Raw genomic sequence first — 25,719 nt, forward strand, 5'->3', positions numbered from 1 at the left:
GGCTCATGAGGGAGGGGGGAGCGGGTAGGGAGGGGGAAAAAAAGAGAACCTGATGCAAAGGGCTTAAGTGGAGAGCAAATGCTTTGAAAATGATTAGGGCAAAGAATGTACAGATGTGCTTTATACAATTGATGTATATATATGTATGGATTGTGATAAGAGCTGTATGAGCCCCTAATAAAATGTTTTTTTAAAAAAACATAGGTTAAACCCCCCCTCCCCAAAGAAAAAGAAAGTTAGACATTGAATCAGGACGACTGAAAAAAATGCACGCATCTGAATTGGTGTGGTGCTGGAGGAGACTATGGAAAGTACCATGGACTGCTGAAAGGACAAGCCAATGTGTATTGGAAGAAGTATGGCCAGAGTGTGTCTTAGAAGCAAGGACGGCAGAATTTTGTCTTACATATTTTGGACATGTCAGGGGAGACCAGCTTCCAGAGAAGAGCTTGCTGCTTGATAACGTGGAGGGGGCAGCAAAGGAGCAAATGAGCGGCGGCAACAATAGGCTCAGGCAATAGGAACAATTGTGACCGGGGCGCAGGTCTGGACACTATTTTGTTTTGTTGTGCACAGGGTTACTGTGGGTCAGAACTGACTCGATGGCGCCACATAACAAAAACAACATCACTTGTTGTCAGGTGTGGCCAAGGAGGTTCCAGCTCACAGCAGCCCTGTGTACACAGAACGAAACACCACTTGCTCCTTCGTCATCCTCATAATTATTGGTATGTTTGAGCCCCTTGGGGAAGCCACTGTATGTATCTCTCCATCTTGTCCCACGGCCTTCCTCCTCGTCCCGCCCTCGGCTTTACCAAGCAGAGTGTCCTTTTCCAGGGAGTGTTCTCTCCTGACAACATGTCCGAGGTATGTGAGAGGAAGTCTCGCCTTCCTTGCCTCTAAGGAGCATTCTTCGGGCTGTGTTTCTTCCAAGACAGATCTGTTGATTCTTGAGGCAGTCCATGGGACAAGTATTTAAACAAACGCTATATTGTGTCAGGGAGCCCTGGTGGTGTAATTGGATACAAGTCTGGCTACTAACTGCAATTGAAGTAGTTAAACACATGCTATGTCAGGGAGCCCTGGTGGTGTAATTGGATATGAGTCAGGCTACTAACTGCAATTTCAGCAGTTGGAACCCACTGGTCTCTATAAAGGAGTAAGATGAGACTACCTGCTTAAGGTTGTGTCAAGACTTAATACTTTATTTATTTATTTTTAAATCATTTTATAGGGGGCTTGTACAGCTCTTATCACAATCCATACATACATCCATTGCATCAAGCATATTTGTACATCTGTTGCCATCATCATTCTCAAGACATTTGCTTTCTACTTGAGCCCTTGGTATCAGCTCCTCATTTCCCCCCTCCCTGCCCACTCACTCCTCCCTCATGAACCCTTGATAATTATTATTTTATATCTTACACTGTCCAATGCCACCCTTCACCCACTTTTCTGTTGTCCATCCCCCTGGGAGGAGGTTATATGTAGATCCTTATGATCGGTTCCCCCTTTCTACCCCACCTTCGCTCCACTCTCCCGGTATTGCCACTCTCAGCACTGGTCCTGAAGGAATCATCTGTCCTGGATTCCCTGTGCTTCCAGTTCCTATCTGTACCAGTGTCCATCCTCTGGTCTAGTCAGATTTGTAAGGTAGAGTTGGGGTCATGACAGTGGGCAGTAGGAAACATTTAAGAACTAGAGAAAAGTTGTGTGTTTCATCGTTGCCACCCTGCATCCCCACGACCCTTCTGTAAGGGGATGTCCAGTTGCCTACAGATGGGCTTTGGGTCTTCACGCTGCACTCCCGCTCATTTACAATGATAAGTTTTTTTTGTTCTTTGATGTCTGATACTTGATCCCTTTGACACCTCGTGGTCACACAGGCTGATGTGCTTCTTCCATGTGGGCTTAGTTGCTTCTGAGCTAGATGGCTGCTTGTTTACCTGCAAGACCGGGATCTGCCCAATCTGGCCCCACCACACCAAGACAGAACACTAAGGGCGTGCAGCAGAGCAATGGGGGAGGCAAAACAGGGAGGGAGCTCCTGAGGGAGTGCAAAGGATAGACTTTGGGGCCAGCGCATGGCACCCCATCAGACTTAACTGGAGGACTTGCCTAGAGGTCAAAAATCAGACCTTGATCTATTTAAAGGTGTTTTTTTCCTTTTTATTTATTGCTATTTTAAATTTATTTATTCTTTTCTTGGTTATTGGTTTTCTTTGTTGTTGTCATCATTGTTTTCTCTTTTGTTGCTTTTTCTTGCTATGCCTTGTTTTTTGGTGCATATTATTATCTCTGCAGATCTATCTAGATAAGATAGGCTGGATGAACAGTCTGGAAGAGCAAACAATGGGACCAATGGTTCTGGGGTGACACGGGAGAGGGGAAGGTGGGGAAGAAGAGGTGGTGTTGACCAACCCAGGGACAAGGGAGCAACAAGTGATCCAAAATTTGTGGCAAGGGGGGTGTGAGTGGCCTGATAGGGACTCATCAAGGGCAATGTAACCAAGAGAAATTACTGAAACCCAAATGAAGGTTGAGCATTTGGGTGAAGTGAGACAAGAGGAGAGTAAAAGGAAATAGAGGAAATAACTAGGAGGCAAAGGACTTTTATAGAGGTACATATACAGGCATGTATATATGTAAATATATTTATATAGGATGGTGGGGAAATAGATCTATGTGTATATATTTATAGGTTTACTATTAAGGCAGCCGATGGACATTGGGCCTCCACTAAAGTACTTACTCAATGCTAGAACACTTTGTTCCGTTAAATTGGCATTCCGTGATGCACACTTTCCTGACATGATCACTGAAGACAAAAGTGTACATAAGCAAATGTGGTGAAGAAAACTGATGGTGCTCGGCCATCAAAAGATATAGCATCTGGGGTCTTAAGGACTTATTACTTTTTAAAGGACATGGAAACTTCATTTTATTATGAACAGAGATTCAGATGAATCAGTACTCTTTCACTTCTTTTTGACTTTTCATTTTCTTTAGTTCAATTTCCATCTTTCTCTAAAGTCAGTAACTTTGGAGACGTGGTATCAGGAGAGACCGATCCCTGGAGACCATCATGCTTGGTAAAGTGGAGGGGCAGTAAAAAAGAGGAATGTCCTCAACAAGACAGATTGACACAGAGGCTGCAGCAATGGGCTCCTGCATAGAAGCAATCGCGAGAATGGCGCAGGACTGGGCAGTGGTTCGGTCTGTTGTGTGCTATGTGTCAGAAGAGACTCAAGGGAAACTAATAACAACCTTCATACTGGTCACCCACTCTTTCCTGCTACCACTGAAGATGTAAATAATGTGCTTAGGGGAAAAAAATCTTCCTAGGAATTCTAAGTGTCACCTCCCTGCCAACGAGTCAAAGCTGACTCATAGCCACTGCCCTGTGGCTTACCGAGGCTCTAACCATTTACAGGAGCAGAAAGCCCAGTCTTTCTTCCTCGGGGCTGCTGGTAGTTTCAAAATGCCCACCCTGTGGATTACAGCCAAATGCCTAACCACTGCCCTACCAGGACTCTTCTAAATATCTTAGGGCAAATAAATTTAATTTTATATCCAGGAAAAGAAATTATGATGTAGTACTGGAGCGAGATCAATTAGCCCACACAACTTTAATAAGCCTGTATTAGCTGGTGGACAAGGGGCTGCAAGAACCTAATTTTCCCTGAACCCCAAATTCTTAAAGAGGGGAGTTTTTATACTGTGGGATGAACACGGCACAAGGGCAGGTGGCATCATGATATATGGAAATATAGGAATTTATAAAAATAAAACAGGTAGGGGTTTACCAGCAACATTAAACGGCAGTGCGTCAGCAGTTACAGACACCAGTGGTTACAGAAGGAAGGACAGTAGTTGCAATGTGGCCACACATGGGTCAAGACCAAATGACTGCACTTGAGTGAATTAACATAGTATGGTTACATTGGGGTGAATTGTGGTGGGTTACTACAATTCCCTCCACTGGTTCTAAAAATCTGATCATTTCCATTTGTCCATTTTAAAAATCATCACTCTCCTTAATACTCGGTTTCTCCAAACTACTATTCCAACAAAGATTTTTTTCCCTTTTTTTTAACATTTTATTAGGGGCTCATACAACTCTTATCACAATCCATACATATACATACATCAATTGTATAAAGCACATCCGCACATTCCCTGCCCCAATCATTCTCAAAGCATTTGCTCTCCACTTAAGCCCTTTGCATCAGGTCCTCTTTTTTTCCCCCTCCCTCCCCGCTCCCCCTCCCTCATGTGCCCTTGGTAATTTATACATTGTTATTTTGTCATATCTTGTCCTATCCGGAGTCTCCCCCCCCCCTTCTCTGCCATCCATCTCCCAGGGAGGAGGTCACATGTGGATCCTTGTAATCAGTTCCCCCTTTCCAACCCACTCATCCTCCACTCTGCCAGCATCGCCCCTCACACCCCTGGTCCTGAAGGTATCATCCACCCTGGATTCCCTGTGCCTCCAGCCCCCATATGCACCAGTGTACAACCTCTGCCGTATCCAGTCCTGCAAGGTAGAATTCAGATCATGGTAATTGGGGGGATCCAACAAAGATTTGAGTCACTTATAATCACATTGTAATTTTCTTTACTCATTTTCCCTATTTAGATATAATACCATGAGGAACATCTAAAAGTCTGTGCTGTTAATTTATAATTTGAGACTAGGGATTTGAAGTTAATGTAGTAACATGATTCAGTTCAGTGTCTTATGCTTATATGTTCACAAGAGTCATGAAAATAAAATGTATAACTGAAAGTTTTTAAAAGGGAAAATCAATAGAGTTTGCATGTCTGGCCTTTTCCCCACGATGGCTAGCTTTTCCCAGCATGCCTTATGGCTTCTCACTTCTCCTTTTTGCCAAAGTATTTTGTCTGTGCTTTCACATTTGATTTTATTTTGATTTGTCACAGAAGTTCAGTTTAATAAAACATTAAAAGTTCCAAATCAAGTTCCCTTGCCCCCACCTTGAGATGCCAACTAACTGTCATCGCCTCCCAGGTTTTATTTGTAAACTGCCTACTTCCTGTTTGCCTGTTTCTCAGAGATCCATTTGAGTCATAGAGTTTGAGGAAGTAAATCATGCGTGTTGCAAATATCACATTATAGTGGAACTAAGCAGTGACTGGCAGATGCCTTTTTGAGAAAATTAGATAATGAGTCATCTTTCCAGGGAAACATTTAATACATTAGTCTGAATTTGGATTCAAAGCAGAATAAACCTTGTCATCATTTTTAAAGTTTTATCTTAACAACAACAACAACAAAGAAAAAAAAATCCCATACCTACTTTAGATTCAAAGGATCACATTCACGTGCACATGAACATTCAAGTATGAAATAGTATACCTATTAAATGGAAAACAAGCACATAAATCATGGTATGTCTCTCTGGGGGGAAAGAATGATGCCTTACTCCCTTGGACAAATAACTCTAGAAAAATGTGGATGCTCTGTTTTGTTTGTGTTCCTTAGTTTGCTGGGTGCCTTAATATTTAATAGTTCTTCCTCCAGGTGCTAGAGTTTCAAAAGCCGCAGCCTTGAACTCCCTCTGCCCTGCTGTGACTCTGCTCCTAAGCGGACAGTGGTTTGCTGTCTGCCTCATGACTGCTCACGTGGAGCTCTGGGTCAGCGGCCCACGTTAGCTGCCTGGTCGCGAGAGCTTTCGCTGCTTAGTCTGCAGAAGGGCTTTGCCAAAGCAGTGGCCCTCTTCCTCCCGAATGCCTGATTTTCAATCCAGAGTTTAAAATAAATAAGTAAATAAAAATAGAATATATATATATTCTAGCTAATGGAGTTTTCAAAGTTCTCTCTTACTTGACCTTTCCACATTGATTTAACAGGTGATAAACAGATTTCATTTGCAGCAGGTTAAAACAAAACCATGAGATGACTCTGCCATTACTCATTAAACATGGGGAATCAGCGTATTTACATGTTCTCCCTGTGCCAACTGGCCTTTATCGCAAATACACAAGGAACTAAGTAAGACTTAAGTGTTTTATTGACTTGTCCCCAAACCTCTGATTTTCAGATTTGCTTGGGACTGTAGAAGAAATCCTGCCAAGTGTCCCAGAAGACATCACTGTCTGGGGGATGAAAGAGTCTGTCCCACAAGGTGTGATTTCACTCAAGGAAAAATTGCGCACAGCGTCCGAGGAGCCGGTACCGCCCAGACACCATGCCACCTCTATGCTTAAAGCAAAGTATCTGTATATTTTCACCTCGGGAACAACAGGTACGAGCAACCTCTCCCTGAAAAACTGCCTCTGGCAGGTTTCTGTCATTTGAAAGCATAGGAGAAAGCGTGCATGCCAAAGACCTAAGCTGCTCACATCACAGACATTTCAAATGTCCATGAAATGAGATTTGCTTTGACTTGGCAAGTCACCATGTTCAGAGAGGTTTTATCTCATTGGATAAGATATCCTTAAAGGGTTTGTTATGTTAGAATAATGGGCCAGAGTCCCTGTGTGCCCAAAATGGCTCCGGGCTACTAACAGAAAGCTTGGTGCTTTAAATCCACACCAGAGACACATTGCAGGAAGGCCTGGCAATCTATTTCCCAAAGGGCACAGCTCTTTTGAAAACTGCAGTTTTGAAAACTGCAGGGAGGGTACTTCTACCCTCCAGTTTTCTATGGGGCCGAGCAGAGTCCACAGCAACCTGTTTGGCTTGGTTCAGCTCAAAGGTTACTGAGATGTTTGAAGAGTTAGATCCTTTCAGCTCAGTTACTCAGTGTGTGATCTTTGACCAAGACATCAGCTTCTCTGGCTCTCAGATTCTGGTAGAAAAAAAAAAATTGAAGAGATTACTTGGAATAATTACCAATTATCCTTCTGGATTTAGAAGTATGTAAATAATAATCTTTAAAACAATTCTGCGTCAGTTGTGTCAAATCTTAAATGCTAAACATAATCCAAGTAGAATTATAATGAAGCCCCCTTACCTGCTCCCCTTTTTCCATAGGGTAATTTTAACAGGAAAAACAGCAAAACTTGGGAGCATTTTAAGTTTTGGAAAAGATACAAGATAAAATCATGTAAATAGATTTTATTTATTTTAGGTAACTAAAAGGAATAGATATATGGCCTGAGAATTGAAAAACAAAACAAAACTGTTAAACATAAGCGATTCCTTAGGGGAAAAAATGAGCAGTCTCTGTGTTAAACTCAACAGACTTCTGTAATCAGATTGAAGGTGGTTAAGTCTGACTCAACTGCATTAAGATATCTGTTACTAATTTCTTGTGTACAAATAGTGTTTGAAATAATATTACTTGTATTACTGAAGTAAATTTTTTCTTCAATTAATTTTTAAAAATTGTTTTCATTGATTGGAGGGTGACAGCGAGTTATTTTGGACTGGAGAGTGGGCTAGATGTTTGCCTCTGATTAGAACAGCTTTGATCGGCTAACTGGAAAACGCTAGCAGGCCTTCTATCAGCATCAAGTCAGTCTGACACTGAACTTTGAAAGGGAGAGTACATTCTTGAAAATGATAAGTTGGAAAACTTACCATCAAAAGTAGTTAATATGTTTATGTTAGTTTCCTTATGAAAAGCCACACTTGACCCTGGTCTTCTATTAGGGTCCATCTCTACCAAAGAACAGACTAGAACTTGTAACCATGTTTGATTCTTTAGTATTAACACCAAAGTATTTTAGGCCTTTTCAGGAAAAGCAATAGCACTGCTACTATTTTGTATGAGACTGATTTATTTCCCAGCACTGTAAGCACAGAATCACTGGAGGCTTCTTTCCTGTGTCGATCTCACAAGTGTCTCTCGGGTTTCCACTGTCATGCACAGCCTTCTGCAAACCGGAATCTCCCAGTTTAGGCTCTGGTACTATTTCTTCCGTCAGCTTCAGATTCTATGATTTACAGTCCTTGGGTCACTGATGTTGGAGTGCTTCTTCCACATGGACATCTTATTTGATAGCTGCTTGTTTGGAAACCAGCCTTTAAGACCCCAGACACTATTTTATCTGATAGCTGGGCACCATCTGACTTTTTCATCACATTTTGCTATTGTACCCATATCTTCTGTGTTCCCCTCCAAAGCAGGACTATGATGTAAGAACTAATTGTTCTTAAATTGGAACTAGGATTTAGTGTGAGCCCCAACCCATTCTGTCTCATTTTCTTTCTCTCTTTTTGTTTACTTTTGAAGATACTTAGTTTCCTATCCGTGTGCTCTCTGAATATTCCTTTTAAATCCATTATTCTTGAATTATTTCATAGTTACAGAAAACAAACAAACCCCAAATCCCAAACTTACTGCCATAGAGCTGGTCTGCACCCACAGCAACCCCAGAAGACAGAACAGAACAATATCTCTGGATTTCTGAGATGAGAACTCTTTACAAAAGTAGAAAGGCTCAGCTTTCTCCCCTGGAGCAGCGAGTGGTTTTGAACTGTGGATCTCAAGGTTAGCAGACCAATATGTAGCCAATTACACCATCAGGGTAATTACTGTTGAAAATATCTTCCACCTGTATTGTCTGTTTTCTTCAACCTTTTTTCACTTGTTGGCTGATAATATACTTGTAAGTCAACAAGTACTATGAGCCAATAAGTGAAAAGAATAGAGTCAGCATAAGACTATGAGGGGATGCCAAAACAACCAGAATTATTTTTTCAAAGCTATGTATTTAAAAAAATTTTTTTACAAAACAACTTTATCACCTTCAAAGTACTCACCATTACGCTTAATACAGTTGTCTAACCTTTGGTTCCATTCTTGGAAACGTTCTGTTTTCCAAACATCATCTGTTTGGATGGCTGATAGCCCCTCCCTCATTTTTTTTTCTTCACCTCTTCTACGTCATCAAATCACTCTCCTTTCATGTCCCTCTTCCTTTGAGGAAACAAAAAGAAGTCACATGGAATGAGGTCAGATGAGTCAGGTGCATGGGGCAAAAGAGGAATGCTGTTTTCATCAAAAACTGTCGCACTGAGATGGCAGTGTGAGCAGGTACATTGTCGTGGTGGCAAAACCAGTCCCCTGTCTGCCACAAATCAGGCCTTTCTTAAATAGAAAGCTTGATTAATCGTCTGACCTGGTGGAATGAACTCCAAATGCACTCTGAGTGGACATTTTCATCCATTCGGGAAGCTGAAGGATACCCAGAATGAGGTTTGTCATTAATCAACACTTCACCTTTTTGGAAATGAGAAAATCACTTATACACTTGAGTTTTTCTCAAAGCACTGTCCTTATAAGCTGGGTGCAATATTAGTACAATTTCTGTGACATTTGTCCTGAGCAGGAAATAAAAATTCACAGCTGCATACTGTTCTCTGAAATTGGCCATCACTAAAATGAAGCTCGGGCAAAACTGCTTTTATGAAAAGAAATTCAGTGTCACTAGAGAGAACTTTCCCAGGCCACGCCACTGGGTGCACTACCTCAGTGAATTTGTGGATCTTGCCTAGTGTGAGAAATGCGTACAACAAAAGCTCTGCCCAAGGGAGCTTTTTTCCATTTTGTGGGGGAGGAGTACCCCCTCCTATATGGATCTGTATATTTTATTCTTGAGAATTTATTCAAATATAGGATGACTTTTGACTGTCACTTCATATTGAAAAGTTCAAGAGCCAAAGAGCAGATCAAACAATGACTAGAAATGTGCTGGCTGATTGTCTTCCTTGCCTGGCAAGGGATCTGTGATTATCAGTATCTTTCAGTTTTCAAACCAACTCCAACTCACTGTCATTGAGTTATTTCTGATTCATAGTGATCCTATAGAGCAGAGTAAAACCGTCCTTTGGGGCTTCTGAGACTGTAAATATTTATGGAAACAGAAAGCTTCATTTTTTTTCCCCCTCGGAGCCACTGGTAGATTCAAACTGCTGACCTTGTAGTCAGCAGCAAAGCTCTTAATCCACTGCACCACTAGGGCTCCTGCAGCAAGAATTGTGAAGAGTAGCAGCCTGCTTACAATGTCTCTGTAGTCAGTGTTACAGAGCAGGTGGAGCGTGATATAGCCTTTCCCTCAATCTCTGAGTTTTTCACTCTATGGTTCCTGTTGCTTCCAGAGGTTCATCTTCTTCATAAAGTAAATGTCGAGTCTTTATGTGGGTGAAGGAAGCAATCTAAGACTCTGAATACTTCTTCGTATGTAGAATTTATACCAATTATGCTATTTATCGTTCTACATTAATAGAACGTAGGCTTTCTGGATGCCCAGTACCCCAGTTTCTGAGCCTTTCTGGCATTCTGAGGGGTCAAATCAGTTTTCTTCTGATAAGTTTTCTTAGGAGAATCACCTTGAATTTCATCTTCTTGGATTTGCTCTTTGTCACTACACTAAGCCATCTACTTTTCTAAAAGTTTGCTGGGGCCATTTCCAATCCCATTATTTTTGTCTACCAACTTCACCTTCTGTTAGTACTCTTTGGACTTGATTAGACTATCTCAAAAATCTATATGAAAAGTCCTATAACATTGGGCAAAATAGCCACTCATTGACGCACCCCTGTACGAGTGGCCCACTAATTTCCAGAGAATCAGTTCCAACTCAGGGTGCTCCCATCTGTGTCAGACTTGAACTGTGCTCTTAGGGCTTTGAAGCCCCCCCCCCCCAAAGAAGATAACCAAATGTTTCTTCTGAGTGGAGGACTCTCCACGTTTTTGGTTATCAGCCAGCACATTCATGATTTGCACGACCCAGGGACTCCCTTTCAAGTAATGGTGAATGAAAACACCAGGGAGCCTGTTACCACGACCATCTGTTCTACATGTCCATTTCCTTTCAGTTCTTGTTCTCCATCCACCTGTTGTTGGTAGGTGCCAGCAAGTGAGTCCCTTCTGCGTAGCAACACTGTGCACAACAGAATGAAACACTGCCTGGTCCTGCGCCTTCTTCACAATCGCTGCTATACCTGAGTCTGTTGTTGACACCGGTGTCAATCTGTCTTGCTGTGGGCTTTTCTCCTTTTTTTTTTTTTGCTGCCCCTCTACTGTATCAAAAATAATGTCCTCTCCTGAGAACATGTCCAACGTAGGCAAGATGAAGTCTTGCCATCCTTGTCTCTAAGGAACAATCTGGATGCATGTCTTCCACAAAAGGCGTCCCTAGCTTCCAGCATTCCAGCAATGTACAAGCTACCATAAGTTCATGAACTTACGGATTCTTTATCACCTTAAAATTGTCCCACTTTCTAATGTGATTTTTTTTTCTCTTTGACTATTTTTCCCTCTTGATTCTATCCGCTGCTCCTTATAATTCTTATTCTAGATATTGTTTTCTCTCTGGCTGGGGCCACTGACCGTGGCGCTACCCGCTTTTCCTTCCAGTCCTCAACTACATACCCTCACTCCCATCTGTTCGTCTGGACTGGATCCCTGTGGCCTACTCAGATGTGGGCACATGCCAGAGTGCCAATGGCATGGAATTGTGAACATTTAGGAAACAAAAGACTTCAGAGATCATCTCAAGTAGCATTTCTCCAAAGGAATTCCATAGAATGCTCCTTCCTGCCTTAGAAGAAAATTAAACATTGAGAAGGGGTTCTATAGCTATGTAAGTTTGAGAAGCACCAGCGACATAGAAGCTAATGCTTTTGCACTGCTGGGCCTCTTAGTACCTTTAATACCTTAACGTGCTTCCTAAGTCTCTAAGAGAAAAAGCTAAAATACAGTGTTAATGCATATATCCTTCTTTCAAAGCCAGACTCCCACTAATCTTTGGACAATTTTCTTTGTCAAATGACTCATTCATATTTGTGGTATTCTTATTTTTAAGAAGTCAACTGAGTTCATATGGTAGTATATAAGTTAATGAGATCATTATTCACTAAGAGATTACCAAATTAGGGAGGAAGACATGCCAAATTAATTCCTTAAAGTGTTTGAAGGGGTTGCATAAGCATGTAGGTGGGAACTAACCAGATAGAGCATACTCCTCCTCCACCTCACCCTTTTTCAGACAAGATTCCACTTGAAAGAAAAGTTAAAATTGAGTTAGGATGAACTACAGGAGCATTTTAAGTAGTAGACAATATTTGTACAGGTAACGACTTTCTCTAAAGCAAAACAAAGTAGAGAAGTTAGTACCTCTGAATGTAAGAAAAATAATTGATGCTTTTACTCAACATTTTAATACATGACGTTGATGAGAAAGATTGGAGAAATTGTCATGAACATGGATGACAATGAACTCGTTCAGGAGTGTTTGTCTTTCAGAAATAGCCTTGGACACATCTTTTGAGAAAATAGATAAATGTACATCAGTGAATTTTAGTTAGGATAAATGTCGAGGTGATACATTTTTTGATCATTACTGCCTTGTGAGTTTCAAGGACAGTAACCTTTTAGGGGAGTAGAAAGTTCGTTCTCGTTGCTGAGCAGCAGGTGGTTTAGAACGTCTTACCTTGCAGTTAGCAGCCTAAGTCATAACCACATAGGGCTTATGTTATGATTTTCCTTGTTTGGGGAGTCACCTCCAAGTTTAGGGCATTTGGGGGCTCATTCCCAGAGCAGAAAAGCTCTTTGAAACTTGCAGTATCTCAAATGCTACACATTTCTTAGTTTTCATCTTTTGGGATGGAGCTTGGATTGGAGAAATTATAATAATAGTAGTTCACACATGCGTGACCCCTTTTACAAAGGATCCAGAATAATTGACTATATCCTATCTCATTTGCTGTATTGTACATGATATTAACATAACATTTCTTTCCATTGAGAGCCCCCGGTGGTGTCGTGGTTATGCACTGGCACATGATCTTCATGGGTGGCTATTCAAAACCACCAGCAGCTCCTTGGGAGAAAGACTGCGTTTTCTATACCTGTGAATAGTTAAAGTTTTGGGAATCCACAGTGGGCCGCTATGAGTCAGCACTGATTTGATGGCAGTGAGTTTGGAGTTATGTTGGTTATTTCTATTATTTGCACACACATATAAAAACCCATTGCTATGGAGTCAGTTCCAACTCATAGCAACCTTCACCGGGGTTTTTGAGACTTTAAATCTTTATGAGTATAGCCAACCTCGCTTTTCTTCCACGGAGCCACTGATGGGTTTGAACTGCCAAATGTGAGATTAGCAGTCTAACACTTACCCCACAGAGTCACTAGGGCTCTTTCACACACACCCACTCACATTTTTCCCCCTCCCTTTCTTTCCAGGTCTGCCCAAGGCGGCTGTGATCACTCAGATGCAGTCTATCAGGGGCGCCGCTGGCTTGTGGGCTTTTGGTTGTACTTCTGACGATATCATTTATATAACGCTGCCTCTGTATCACAGTGCAGGATCTCTCCTGGGCATTAGTGGATGTATTGAATTAGGTAAGTTTTCATTTTCTGTGTGATAAATTTTCAAAATGTCAAATGATTACAACTTGTGTTCACTTAAAATTTGACCCCTTCCAAATAGAAGTCACGGTGATCATATGCATATTAGATCCTTGTAACATACTAGGTATTCAAAGGAGACCATTTCCCGGCATAGTCAGTGTGCTCCTGGAGTGGAAAGAGCAGTTCCCTGGGATGTTAGCAATGCGGTTATTGTGAATAATCTATGCCTCACGTGTGGATTTTTCATTTTCCTACCCCTGCTAATTTTTTCTGCATAATTTTACATAATTTTCTTACTTAATTCTTATTTTTGTACTTTAGGAAGTACAGTTGCTTAGGAGAATAAAATTCCTAATGTGCAGCATTCATATGTATGCAGAACAATGTGTGCAACTTTATCCCCCAAACTCATAAAACAAATGAACTCCAACAGGCTATTGCTTATAATACCCTTCACTGACAGTGCAGCTCAGTGACAGAATTTCTCCAGTGATGCAGAAAAAAAAAAAAGAGATTTCTGATAATTCCATTTATTCCAAGACAGAGCTTTGGGGCACTTTTAAGAATGTATTATTTCGTTCCTTTTATACAATCCTCCACAAAAGTCAGGTGCCCTGTGTGGCTCTCATCCAGCGAGATACTCACGCGGTGACCCGGAGGGGCAACGAACCTGCATGGAAAAAAGACACAGAGACGTGGGGCAAGACAAGTGCTGATCAAGCCCGTTTATTTCGCCAACAGAGAAGGAAGTGGGAGGCACATTTTTTACTGTACAACAACCAATCAGCCACATGTTCCTAATAAGGTACAAAGGCTGAGCAACAGTACTCAAAGAAATCGTGGTGACGTCCGCATGCAAATTAAGGCATACCAGGTGGACTTATCACTATGTTCCTAATATGGTATATCTGCAGTTCAATAGGTGCTCAGTACTTTGACTAATGGCAACAAGGTCAGTTATCGCAACTGCCCATGCTACTGAGCACGTAGCTTGGAATGTGGGGGCGGAGTTGGGCAGGAAACAAAGCCTTGCTGTTAGAAAGCGGTCAAGTTTCTGCTACGTGTCTGAGGCCAAGGTCTTACTGGCTATCGGCTCCCAACAGGTCCTCCTTTTTTGTTTTATGTATTTAGGAAATGAGAGATACCCTTAGGGAGTTGTGCCTGTCTTAGGTTGCCAGGTGCAGCTCTGACCCTTACCCGTCTTTGGCTTCTGTGAACGCATCTTATCCACCTTAGGTGGAGGCGAACAAAGGCCTGTCTTAGGTTGGTGTCAGGGGCACCCAGTCTTACCCATCACTGGCTATCCAACTCATCTCATAAGGGCGGAGGGACACAAGGTGATGTTCTCTGACAAGGGCATGACAAATGGTATCATTTGCTGTCCATTTTAGGTCACAATAGGCCACTGATATGATCATCATTTCTCAGGCATGAGGAAACTTTCCTTAATATATATCATTAGTAAGTAGAACATCTGGCACATAAGATCTTCAGAATTATTTCTTGACTTAGTTGGCATTATGGATTAAATTGTCATCCCCACCACCACCACCCCTGACAAATATTTCTTGAAATTCTAACTCCTATATCTTTAGATATGATCTTGTTTGCAAATAGGGTTTAATTTTTAGGTTAATAAGATCACACCCACCCAGAATAAAAAAAATCACATCAATGTGAATGAAGGGGAGTGCAGAGTGAAGACCCAGTGGCCATCTGTAGACAATTGGACATCCCCTTAGAGAAGGGTCACAAGGAAGAGATGAGGCAGTCAGGGTGCAGTATAGCACTGATGAAGCCTACAAATCTCCTCTAGTTCTTTAATGCTTCCTCCCCCCCACCCCCAATCATGACCTCAATTCTACCTTACAAATCCAGCTAGACAAGAGCATACACACAGATGCACACAGGTACAAATAAGAGCTGGAAACACAGGGATTCCAGGACAGATAAACCCCTCAGGACTAATAATGAGATTATCAATAGCAGGAGGGTAAGGGGAAGGTGGGAGCAGAAAAGGGGAACTGATCACAATGATCTACATATAACCTCCTCCCAGGAGGAGGGACAACCAAAAAGTGGGTGAGAGGAGCCATCGGTCAGTGTAAGCTATTGAAAAAAAAAAGTTATCATGGGTTCACGAGGGAGGGAGAAAATGAGCTGATACCAAGGACTGAAGTAGAAAGAAAATGTTTTGAAAATGATGATGACAACATATGTACAATGTGTTTGACACAATGGATGTATGTATGGATTGTGATGAGCTGTATGAGCCCCTAATAAAATGATTTTTTTAAAAAGAAGAAAAAGAAAATAAATTTCTGTTTGTTAAAGCCAGGGGGAAAAAAAAGATTATACCCAAGTACTATGGATTCTAAATGTAATCACATCTGAGCTAAAGAGAACATAGTAAACAGAGAGATGTGCACACACAGGAGAGGGCATATAGCATGTGGATATAATTACAGATCCAAAGACTCCGCCTGGCTGTTGATAGGAAAGCATCCCAAACTGTGGCAGATGTGTCTTCTTGAAAGGCATTCCCTGGCAGTGTTTATGTCACGACGATAGAGGGAGGGAATCCCTAAGTTTTGTTATTTTTGTTGTTAATGGAAATTAAATACTTAACCAATTCATTAGCATCAATAGTTGGTCTTTCATTGCCATATTAAAGTGGACCACGAAGGTAATATGAGCAGAGTGGCTTTATCATGTCAAAGAACATAGCTGGTGCATGAACATCAATTATATGTCTCGTTCCTCACTCGCTATCTTCATGAGGTGAAGATAGATTGTTGCCCGGGTCTCTGTAAAGAGGGCATCAACACTCAGCTTCAAAGACACACTCCTTTTTGAGCAGCATACTTTGTGTTGGATACACGTCCAGGGATATATTCATTGACAACTGCATGTCTTCGAAGTAAATAAATCAAGCTCTATAACGTGGACATAATTCATTTAGAATCTTTGTCAGAAAGAATTGTTTTCACATTAGAAATTCAGATAATATTCAGATAATATTAGGCTTTTCTTTGTTTGCTTGAAAATAAACTCCAAGATAAGTTTTCTATTGGCACCATTTTTATTTCCAGAAGTGAAAAGAAAAGGGAATATAATCAGCCTTTAGAAGTATACTTATCTCCAATTCTCTTTTTCAGTGTGGAATACCCCCCAATTGTATTAAACATGTTGAAAACAACAAGCAATCTTAGTATTCTTACAAACTCTTCTAGAAGGTGATAGTGTGGGGCCTGCAAGTGCCCTGTTAGATATATGATTACAACAACTTGGAATAAGCCATTGGCACAGCAACCTGGGTTTATTGCTCACCACGGAGAATAGTAGCCAAATATTACAAGAAGTATTGGGGGAAAATTGGGTCTACTATTCTAAAGGATATTTAGTTATCTTTTCTGCATATAGCGTAGACACTACTATAGAGTGGACCAAAATTACAAAATGCTAATTGTGAGGTGACATTTATATGTTCTGGCATATAAATGACATCTAGATGTAGTAGAAATAATATTTCATGTGAGTCAACATTTCACATATGGAAACATTTCCAAGGGCTGCTTTAAATTTTAGAATTTGATAACCCTCCCACACACATCAAGTAGAATTATAGTATATAAATTTGAACAAAATTAGGTCAAAGCAACTCAGATAGTATTCTTAAGCTAAGTGAGATGATTTCTTTAGTTTTTTCTTAAGAGGTTCATGACCTAATCAAAGAAGGACTATTCTACCGACAGTTTCATAACTAAGCAAGGAAAATGAGCCGTCCCTCCTCTTCATTGTGGACAGGGAAATGACGAGCTAAAACACTGCCTTGTAAAGCTTGCAAAGCAGTATTTGGCACACAGTAGTCACTATATTCCTTGTAATACATTGACTGAACACGTGAAACTGTAGAATCAGTGACTGGTTGCTCTGCCAAGGAGCACAGCCTATGTGCGGTGGGTCAGGGTCGCGTGTGCGCAGCTACTAACTGAAAGAACAGCATGTCTAACCCAGTGGCCACTCCGGCTTTCACAGGAGAGAAGAGGTGACACTGCGTTCCCATAAAGATTTTAGCCTAAGAAACCATATGGGGAAACTTTAGTCTGTCCTTTAAGATCTTTGTGAATTGGAAGCAACTTAACAGCAGACAACAGCACTTGTTATGGCATTGGAGAGAATTAGAAACTGTCTCTTTGCAGGTTTATGTGAAATAATGAAACTAATTGGTCAGCACATGTGGTCTGGTCGAAATTTATAAAAATTAAATGGATCGTGAAAATAGCAACCCTAAATATTTAGTATCTGATTCATTTTAACTCATTCTAATAATCAGTCTTAGAAATTGTCTTAGAAGTGTTGGAAGAATTATGTGCCTTTAAGCCACCATGGAAATTAAAATAATTATTTGTTGGATTAAAGGCAAGTACATTTAGCAAGAAAGGTCACTGTATTGGCCCCAAAGGAAATAAATGAGAGGTTTATTCAATTTAAAGGATACATTTTCACCAAATTAAATTACACATCAGTGTTAGTTATCTGTTGTTTAGTGATTTAGGAACATGGTAAATCTTTTCTTGTAATTCTGTGGGCTGTTTGGTCAGTTATTTGCTGTTCTTTCTTGCAGATCTTTTCTGCCTTTGAATTTTTCCCCAGTGTCTACGTTTCTGTTTTTTATAGGTGCCACTTGTGTGTTAAAGAAGAAATTCTCAGCAAGCCAGTTTTGGGTGGACTGCAAGAAGTATAACGTGACTGCATTTCAGTATATTGGAGAGCTTTGTCGCTACCTGTGTAAACAACCGAAGGTAAGAGTGACCAGTACCAGAGAAAAGGATGTTTCAGAGAGAAAAATATCTTGCGAAAGAAAAAAATCAGTTTTATTCATGTGCTTAGACTCAACTTTTTCCTGAAAACAGCTTAAACCTGGATTCGAGGGAGGTATGAAATACCACAATTCAAAATCAGTATGAACCCAGTCAGAGAAAATGAGAGGGAGGTAGCGGGGCATGTACCACTGTGATTTGTTTTGCGGCGATGCGGACCAGAACCAACGCTTCGTCCACTTCCCCTTGAGAGGAATGAAAAACCTCCGATGAGGAAATAGATACCTATTAGGCTCTCTACTCTAGGCTAGAGCAAAGTGTCTCTAAACACTTAGAAAGGGATATGTGACATTTATTGTGCTTTTGCTTTGTCTTTTAAACAAAATAAGGATTACATTAGATAGCCTTTTGTTTTGTTTTACAAACTCAAAATGAAATGTGACTTTGATCTTCCCTTGTTTGCTGGCCCCAAACTGTGGCTTTCATCGACTTTTGATAGATTGCCTCCCTCTGTAAAGCAGACAGGCAGCAGGAGTTGGAACTCTCCGAACTTGCTCTGTGTTCACGTCTGTATTTTGCTGCAGTTATTTTCCTTTCCCTGGTCGCCTGTGTCTCTCCAAATGCTTGTCTTTCTTTAACAAAATCACCATCAAGCCCTTCTAGCGTGGACACAGAAGGTGCATCCCACTGGGGCAGGGCAGCGGGATGTGATGTGACTCACCTTCCCCTGGGCCTCAGGCATCATCTGTGTCAGCACAGGTGCAGTGTAGGGGGGCCCTGGTGGTGTAATGGTTCCACACTGTGCTTCAGTCCTCACCCTCCGCCATTCAAAGCACCGGTAGCTCTACCGAGAGAAAGATGGACTTTTCACACCCACAAAGAGGAGCCGTCTTGGTACTCACCAGGCAGTGCTCCAATGTCCTATGAGTTGCCGTGAGTCGGCATCTACTCAGTGGCAGTAAAATTCCAGCTTGGGGTATAGATTCTTTTGTCCACTGTCAAAAAGTCCCTCTACACACGCAACCTTCTTTTAGTAACCCACAGCACTAAATAAACATAAAACAAAAATCTTTTCCATTCTGTCCATGCTGACTTCGTGGGTCAGTACAATCTATTTTTCAGAGTTGTGACTTTTAGAAGCAAATTATTAGGCATTTCTTCCAAGGGCCACTTGTCGGGTTCCAGTCACCTACCTTTCTGTTAGTGACACCCCTGGGATTACCAGTGGCAGTTCTAAGAATAACCTCTCGATTCCATTGAGTCCATGCAGACTCATAGCGACCCTAAAGGACAGGTAGAACTGCCTCCATGAGTTTCCGAGACTGGAACTATTTACAGGAGTAGAAAGCCCCTCCAGGCTCCCATGGACCTGGCTGGTGGTTTCAAACTGTCAACCTTTGGGATCACAGCCCAATGCATAACTCTACATTTACATGGGAAGCTATGAAATATCTGATATTGTAGAGAGAATGCGCATGCTCTAAGAAAGAGGACATTGCATGATCAGGCGGATAATATGCTTTCGTGTACTTTGAACGCGGAGTTTAGTGTGGAAAGACCTCCATGCGGGTCCTGACTCACTGCCTTGTGCCAAAAGCCATTTGGGTACCTTTTGCATCCGGAATGGTTCAAATCACTGAGGGTTCCCGAGACCTTAGCCAAGACAGGACATTTAATCACCTCTTCAGGGAGACTTGGCCCAATATTAAAGCTTGTAGTCTTACTGAAGAGCCCTAGAAGAACCATTATAATGCTACAGTTTCGCATATTTCCCCTGCTAGATTTCATCATATTATTTAGTAATCTGGACTAAGTTTGCATGGGAACATCCTCTCTGATAAAGCAAAAGCCACCTTCAGAAAAAGTTTCATGACCATAGTAGTTTGGTCTAGGGCAAAATGTCAGTGCCAATAGCAGTACCGTAGAGTTGCCTCTGACTCATGGCAGCATTATGTGTGGGAAAGTCGAACTGTGCACCCTGGGGATTTCAATGGATGCTTCCCTTTGTACCAAAAGGGACCCTAAAGACATAGTACAAAAAGAGCCCCCCCAAATCCAAACTCACTGCCATCAAGTCAATTCTGACTCTTAGCTACCCTATAAAAGAGACTGGAACTTCTGCTATGGGTTTCACGGCTGTAAATCTTTATGGGAACAGAAAGCCTCCTCTTTCTCTTACAGAGCTGCTGGTGGGTTCAAACTGTTGATCTTGCAGGCAGCTGCCCAACATGTAACCCATTACCCCACCAGAGCTCATTACAGGCATCATAGATACTTGTTAATAACATATTTCACCATTCTATATCTATTTCTTCTTATCCTTCACTAGCTATATCAGCTCTTACAAAGTAATTTGATCAGAAAATACCATGCCTGAATGCATAGGTTATTTTTCTAAAATTGTATAACTTAAAAATGCATCCACATTATCCTTATGTGTGGTAGCCAAGGAAGGTCTCAGACATGGTTGTAAATATTCAAAAGATATGAATATCTTTTTTTATTTTGTATGGCCTATTTCCAGATTGTTCTCCAAATTGGCTTAAGCAACACATCAGCAATGTTAGAATGTTCCTATCACGAGCCACTTATCAGTACTCTGTCCTTTAAGCATACTGGCTTCCAATGATACTTCATGGAGCTCTGGAACTTCCTTCCCCCCCATTTTCCTGTCAGTTTGCTTCTGTGTTGCTGTGATGTTGGATGTATGTCACTGATGTTTCAAATAGTAGCAGGGTCACATAAAGTAAACAAGTTTAGCAGATATCTCAGACTAAAAGCAGACAAAGAAGAAGGAATATACTGTCTATTTCTGAGAAATTAGCAGCTGATCACCCTATAAATAACATTGAAACACTTTCCATTCATGAGAAACCTCACGAATCAAAGCAGAACATTGTCAGGGACGATAGCGCCTGAAGATGAGCCCTCCAGGCCAGGAGACACTCAAAACGTGACTGAGGAAGAGCTACCTTCTCAAAGTAGAGTTGACCGTAATGAGGACAAGGGAGTCTAGTCGGTGGGAGGAAAGCTTTTGAAGCTTTATTTGCTTCTGGGCATTTCAAAATGAGAAGAAACAGCTTCAAACAATTACTAACCAGAACTTAGAAGGTGTGAAATATGAATCTAGGAAAATTAGAAGTCATTAAAAATGGAAGATATAACAGGTGATAGTCTAGGCATTACTGAGCTGAAATGGACTGATACTGGCCATTTTGATCCAGGAAATCATATGGCTTATTATGCCACTGATTACACAATCAAGAGGATGGCATTCCATTCATAGTCAAACGGACATTTCAGGATTTATCTTGAAGTGCAGTGTTGTCTGTGAGAGGATGTCCATCCCCATAGAAGGAAATTTGGTCAAAACAATTGTGAGTCACATTTGTTCACCAAGTGCTAAAGTGAGTGATGCAGAAGGGGAGATTTCTGCCACAGTCCTCAGTCTGAAAGGATCCAACATGGAATCAAGATGCATTGGTAATTGTCGGTGGTGGGAATGCAAAAGTTGGACGCAAAGGGGAAGGAAGAGTTGCTGCAGAATATGGTCTTTGATAGAAAAGAAACTGGAGATCACGCGATGGAAACTCACTAGATCAGTACCTTCTTCACACAGAGCTTTTTTCAACAAAATAAGTGGCAACTATACATATGGATTTCTCCAGATGGAATACACAAATGGACTACATGTGTGGAAAGACATGATGGGAAATCTCAGTATCAGCAAGTAAAACCAGCCCAGAAGCCTACTGGGGCCCAGACCATCGATTTCTCTTATGTAAATTCAGGTTGGAGTTAAAGATGATCAAAACAAGCAGTAAAGAGCCAAAATACAACCATGAGGATATCCCACCTTCATTTCAAAAATAGGTTCAATGAACTGAGCACTGACAGAAGACTGGTGAGCTGTGGGAGGACATCAAGAGCACGTGAAGAAAGCAAACGGTCATGAAAAAGACAGGAAAGTAAGAAAGGGTTCTGATACTTGCTTTTGATCATAGAGTAGCTAAGTCAAATGGAAGAAATGATGAAGTCAACGAGCTGAGTAGAAAATTTGAGAAGACAAAGTCAAATATTGTAATGAAATTTGCAAAGAACCAGAGTGAGAAAATCAAAAAAGAAGAACATTCTTCGCATGTCTTAAACTGAAAGAACCCAGGGAAAAATTAAAGCCTAGAATTTAAATATTGAAAGATTCTATGGGCAAAGTATTGGACAATGCAAGACGCATCAAAAGAAGATGGAAAGAATCCAGAATCACTGTATCAAAAAAAACCTAATGCGCTTTCAGCCATTTCAAGAGGTAGCATAAGAACACCAACCAATGGTACTGAAGAAAGACACCGAAGCTGTACTGAATGCATTAGCCAATAACAAGGCTTCAGGAATTGATGGACTAGTCATTGAGATGTTTCAACAAGCTGATGAAGCACTGGAAGCACTCTCACATCTATGCCAAGAAATCTGTAAGATAGTTATTTGGCAAGCTGACTTGAGATCCATCTGTGTGCCCATTTCAAAGAAAGAGGACCCAACCGAACGCTCAAATTATTGAACAATATCATTGATATCACATGCAAATAAAATTTTACTGAAGATCACCCAACAATGGTTTGACAGGAAATTCCCAGAGGTTCAGAAAAGAATGCAGAAAAGAACTATCCTTGCGGAGGTCAGATGAATCTTGGCCAAAAGCAGAGAATACCAGAAAGCAGTTTACTTGTGTTTGTTAGATTTTAAGAAGCCATTAAACTGGGAGAAGAATGGAAAATTCAGAACACTATGTTGCGCTCATATGGATCAAGACTGTGGCAGTTACGTAATCTCCTGTCAACATGAGGGAAGGGGTTCAGTCTAGCCTGTCAATCAAATCATAGCCAACCTTGCCTTTTTGTGGGCATGTCTTTCTCCTGAGGATTCTGGGAACCCACAACTTCCTCCCAGGAGGCTGAACACAGACTCTCCCTGTGAGACATTCCTGTTGACAATCCACGTGGAGCTATGCTGATGGAGCCAGAGTCCTGGAACTGGAGGAGCCACATGGAGACCAAAATTAGCACAGAGATGCTTCCACCACCACTGGATCCAGAAGACTGCACTCACTGGCCTGTGATCTTCCGGAATTCGGAGTCATTGCATGTGTTGCATGAGTCTGAAGAGGATTTTATAGACTGGTATCAAACATATAGTGTAATGTCGCACTTATGGACTTGATCTGAAGTGGGCTGGGATGTTTTCATAACATACAATTACTCTTTGTATAAAGCTCTTTCTTTTACCCATATGAATATCTGTGAATTTGTTTCTCTAGTCAACCCAGACTAACACAAAGATTCAGTTGTATGAACAGAACAAGGGTACACTGGGTGGTTTAAAATCAGACAAGTTGTGCCTCAGGGTTGTATCCTGTTACCATACTTATTCAGTGTGCATGCGGAGCAAATCATCAGAGAAGCTGGATTGTATAAAGCAGAATGTGGCATCAGGGTTGGCGAAAGGCTAATTAGCAACAACCAATATACAGATGACACAACTTGGCTTGCTGAAAGTGAGGAAGACCCTATGAACCTACTGATGAAGATCAAGGATTGCAGGCTTCAGTATCGATTCCAACTCATGTAAAGAAGACCAAGATTACACAACTAGACCAGTCATGATAAACGGAGAAATGATTGAAGTCACGAAGGATTTTGTCTTGTTTGGCTCCACAGTCAATACTCATGGAAGCAGCACTTGGGATTAAAAGACAGTTTGCACGGGGTTAATCTGCTGCCGAAGGCCTTGTGAGAGTGTTGAAAAGCAAAGATGTCACTTTGAGGCCTAGGGTGTGCTTCACCCAAGTCATGATATTTTCAATTGAGGTAATGAAAGTTGGAAATTGAATAAGGAATATCAAAAAAAATTATGCTATTTAACTATGATGTTAACAAAGAATATTGAGAGCACCATGGACTTCCAAAAGAAGAAACCAAAGAACAAAAAGTACAGCCAGAATGCCCCTTAGAGGCAAGGATGGGGAGGCTGTGTCTCGTGTACTGGGAACATGTCCGGCCAGGCCAGGCCTGGCCGGAGGACATCAGGTTGGCAATGCGGCGGGCTCATGACAACCAGGAAGGCCCCTGACGCGGTGACTGCAGCAGTGGGCTCAGATGCAAGAGTAGTTGTGAGAAGGGCATGGGCCCAGCACCGTGCTGTTGGACAGAGTGTCACTGTGCATAGACGGAACAGCACCTAACACAACAGAACTTCCATCCAGCTCCCTGAAGAGAGTGCCGGAAAACACACATGCAGCTCTTGGGACAGTCAAATATGGCCCAGGTCTCTTAATCATACAAAGATGCTTTAAACGGTTCTTGGAAAAATCCATTTTCTTTTTCTTTTATTTTTCCATGAACTTTTTAAAATCCTTTCATATTTTGTTTGAATAAAGGACATCTGTTTGTTTGTTTGTTTACATGGGAAAACCTTGACTTCATGTCTTTTTTTAAAGAGTAGAAACAAATGTATCCTTTTAATTTGCTTTGTTGAGACTGCTGGCAAATTTGGGTAATTTTCTAGCTGTATTCCCCTGGAAATATTTCTGTTCTGTGTCTTTTACTCAACCTCTGGGGACTTAGTACCTTCTCTGTTGGAACTCTCACCTTCTAAATTAAAACTATTAACAACTATATATATATATAATAGCTATATATGTGTATACATATATGATCAATTTATTGGGGATCTTACAGCTCTTATAGCATTCCATACATCAATTGTATGAAGCATATTCGTACCTATGTTGTCATCATCATTTTCTAAACATTTCCTATTTGAGCCCTTGGTCTTTTCTCCCCTCCCTGCCCACCTCCCACCCTTGTGACCCCTTGATAAATTATAAAAATTATTATCATTTTCCTATCTTTTACCAACCACTGTCTCCCTTCTCCCAACCAGTTATGTTTTCTATGAATGCTTTCCTTTCCACCTCACTGTCTTGGGTTTGCGCTACTTTGGGGGAGTAAGGGTGCAGTGAATCTGAGACCTGAGAATTGAAAATAGAATTCCTGACTGCTTTTGTTAATCAAGATAACTGCAAACACTTAAGCTCTTAGCTAATTCTTCTTAAGGGGAAAAAAATGGTTTGTGAGATAATCTCTAAGTATTTGCCTTGAGGCAAATCGAGGAGGGGAGAGGGAAATAGTTTCCTTGTCTGTTTTTTTAAAACAATTTATTAGGGGCTCATACAATTCTTATCACAGTCCATACATATACATACATCAATTGTATAAAGCACATCTGTACATTCTTTGCCCTAATCACTTTTTTTTCTCCTCTCTTCTTTTTTTACATTTTATTAGGGACTCATACAACTCTTATCACATCAATTGTATAAAGCACATCCATACATTCCCTGCCCCAATCATTCTCAAAGCATTTGCTCTCCACTTAAGCCCTTTGCATCAGGTCCTCTTTTTTTTCCCCTCCCACCCCTCTCCCACCTCCCTCACGTGCCCTTGGTAATTTATACATAGTTATTTTGTCATATCTTGCCCTATCCGGAGTATCCCCTCCCA

General features: G+C 41.2%; 1 protein-coding gene across 2 annotated transcripts in view; it reads left to right on the plus strand.

Annotated features, from left to right (window-relative positions):
* The window catches only part of SLC27A6 (solute carrier family 27 member 6), an 87,515-nt gene that overhangs the window by 21,296 nt on the left and 40,500 nt on the right, over positions 1-25,719 (plus strand). For both annotated transcript variants that reach the window (XM_075543097.1, XM_075543098.1), the window contains 3 exons: positions 6,069-6,272; positions 13,170-13,328; positions 18,018-18,142. In XM_075543097.1, coding sequence (XP_075399212.1) covers positions 6,069-6,272; positions 13,170-13,328; positions 18,018-18,142 — 488 coding nt within the window. The remainder of the gene's footprint in view (positions 1-6,068; positions 6,273-13,169; positions 13,329-18,017; positions 18,143-25,719) is intronic.

Source organism: Tenrec ecaudatus, chromosome 2 (assembly GCF_050624435.1).
Source record: "Tenrec ecaudatus isolate mTenEca1 chromosome 2, mTenEca1.hap1, whole genome shotgun sequence".
Classification (NCBI taxonomy): domain Eukaryota; kingdom Metazoa; phylum Chordata; class Mammalia; order Afrosoricida; family Tenrecidae; genus Tenrec; species Tenrec ecaudatus.